The sequence below is a fragment of the Echinops telfairi genome, unplaced genomic scaffold (genome assembly GCF_000313985.2).
Source record: "Echinops telfairi isolate 266 unplaced genomic scaffold, ASM31398v2 ScPeMD7_11;HRSCAF=52, whole genome shotgun sequence".
Taxonomy (NCBI): Eukaryota; Metazoa; Chordata; class Mammalia; order Afrosoricida; family Tenrecidae; genus Echinops; species Echinops telfairi.
Window position 1 is genome coordinate 41032804 of NW_022103908.1, and position 1518 is coordinate 41034321.

General features: G+C 41.0%; 1 protein-coding gene across 2 annotated transcripts in view; it reads left to right on the top strand.

Moving 5' to 3' along the window:
- TMEM87B (transmembrane protein 87B) overlaps positions 1-1518 on the top strand; it is a 72919-nt gene that overhangs the window by 60339 nt on the left and 11062 nt on the right. For both annotated transcript variants that reach the window (XM_030884728.2, XM_004707933.2), the window contains exon 15: positions 806-879. In XM_030884728.2, the coding sequence (XP_030740588.1) occupies positions 806-879 (74 nt within the window). The remainder of the gene's footprint in view (positions 1-805; positions 880-1518) is intronic.

The following is a 1518-nucleotide window of genomic DNA, read 5'->3' on the forward strand; positions in this document are numbered from 1 at the left end:
GGATCTTGCTGCTCCCCTCCCCTGCTGTTCTGCTGCACTCCCCCAGTGCTTTGCCTCAGTGTGGCGGGATCAGATCGGGTGTAATTTGTGTGGGTTGTTATAAGAGCTGTAAGAGCCCCCAATAAAATGATTTGGGTGTAATTTGTGTGGGTTGTTATAAGAGCTGTAAGAGCCCCCAATAAAATGATTTGGAAAAAAAAAAAAGGAGGTAATCACCACAGTCCAATTTTGAATGCTTTTTGTTCTCATTATTAGCTATCCATTTTCCTCCAACCTCCCCTGTCGCAACCCTAAGAAACTGTTAGTATAGATACTGTCTCTGTAGATGTATCTGTCCATCTGTCTGTCTTGGTGAACTTCGGTTAGTAAAGTGTTAAGTAAATGCATCTTTCTTCCAGATAGGTTGTGCCGACTTACACTCAATCAACAATATGTTTAGTATTGGATCAGTTTAGTAACTTCTTAATTAGTGGTTGAGCTATAAAATGGTGGGTGGGGAAGTAAACCTGATATGTTGGGAAAAGTGCAACGGAAAATTCTCTTCCAGAAAGATTTTTATCCAAAAAAAAAAAAGATTTTTAATCCATTTATGCTTTTACCGCCAGTCTGCAAGTCTCCAGTTTCTGCCCTTACAATAACCCTGCTTATTTGACATGACAGTAAAAGATTTGGATTTTCATTTTAAATTTACAGGAAACTTAAATACAGATTTTCTGACGTAATGGCTGTTTTAGAAATGTTGAAGCTAAAAATGAAACAGATTTAATCATGCTAGTAAAACTCACTCCTTGTTTTTGATGTGTAGATATGCCTTCATGCCCTTAATAGATGATTCTGATGATGAAATTGAAGAATTCATGGTAACATCTGAAAATTTAAGTAAGTGATTTATTTTGTTTTTCTTACCATTGTTTTGTATTGTCACAGAAGTAATTGCTCCTTTTACCTATGATTTGGGAGGAGTTTCCTGGACAAAGTATTCAGAAAGCTCTACTATGCAATCACAAACAAACAAGTGATGAAATTTAAGCATGTATTTCCGGTTTGCCCCAAAAGTTTGTCTGAACCCGTCACTGCCTCTCAAGTGTGCAGAAATCGCAAGACGAGCAGTGCCTCCCGTCCCCTCCCTCTTTCACTGTTCTCCCTTTTCGTGCTTTTCTGACTCTGAGAGGCCTCAGAACCCACACCCACTCATGCTTTTCTGACTCTGAGAGGCCTCAGAACCCACACCCACTGCGTGCAGTGGATCCCAACCCACAGGGGCCCTTTATAGGGTTTCTGAGGCTATAAACCTTCCCCAGAGGAGACAGCCTCATCTTACTCTTAGAGTCGCTGGTGGGGTTGAACTGTGGACCCTGCAGTTAGTAGCCTAACACTGAACTGACAGTGCCACCAGGGCTCCTTACTCTTCAGAAAGGAAATGTGAAAAAGTCACAACTAAGCTACTAAAAGTGTGTTACAAATGTGCTTGACACAATGGATGGAGGTATGGATTGTGATGAGTTGTACGAACCGCCC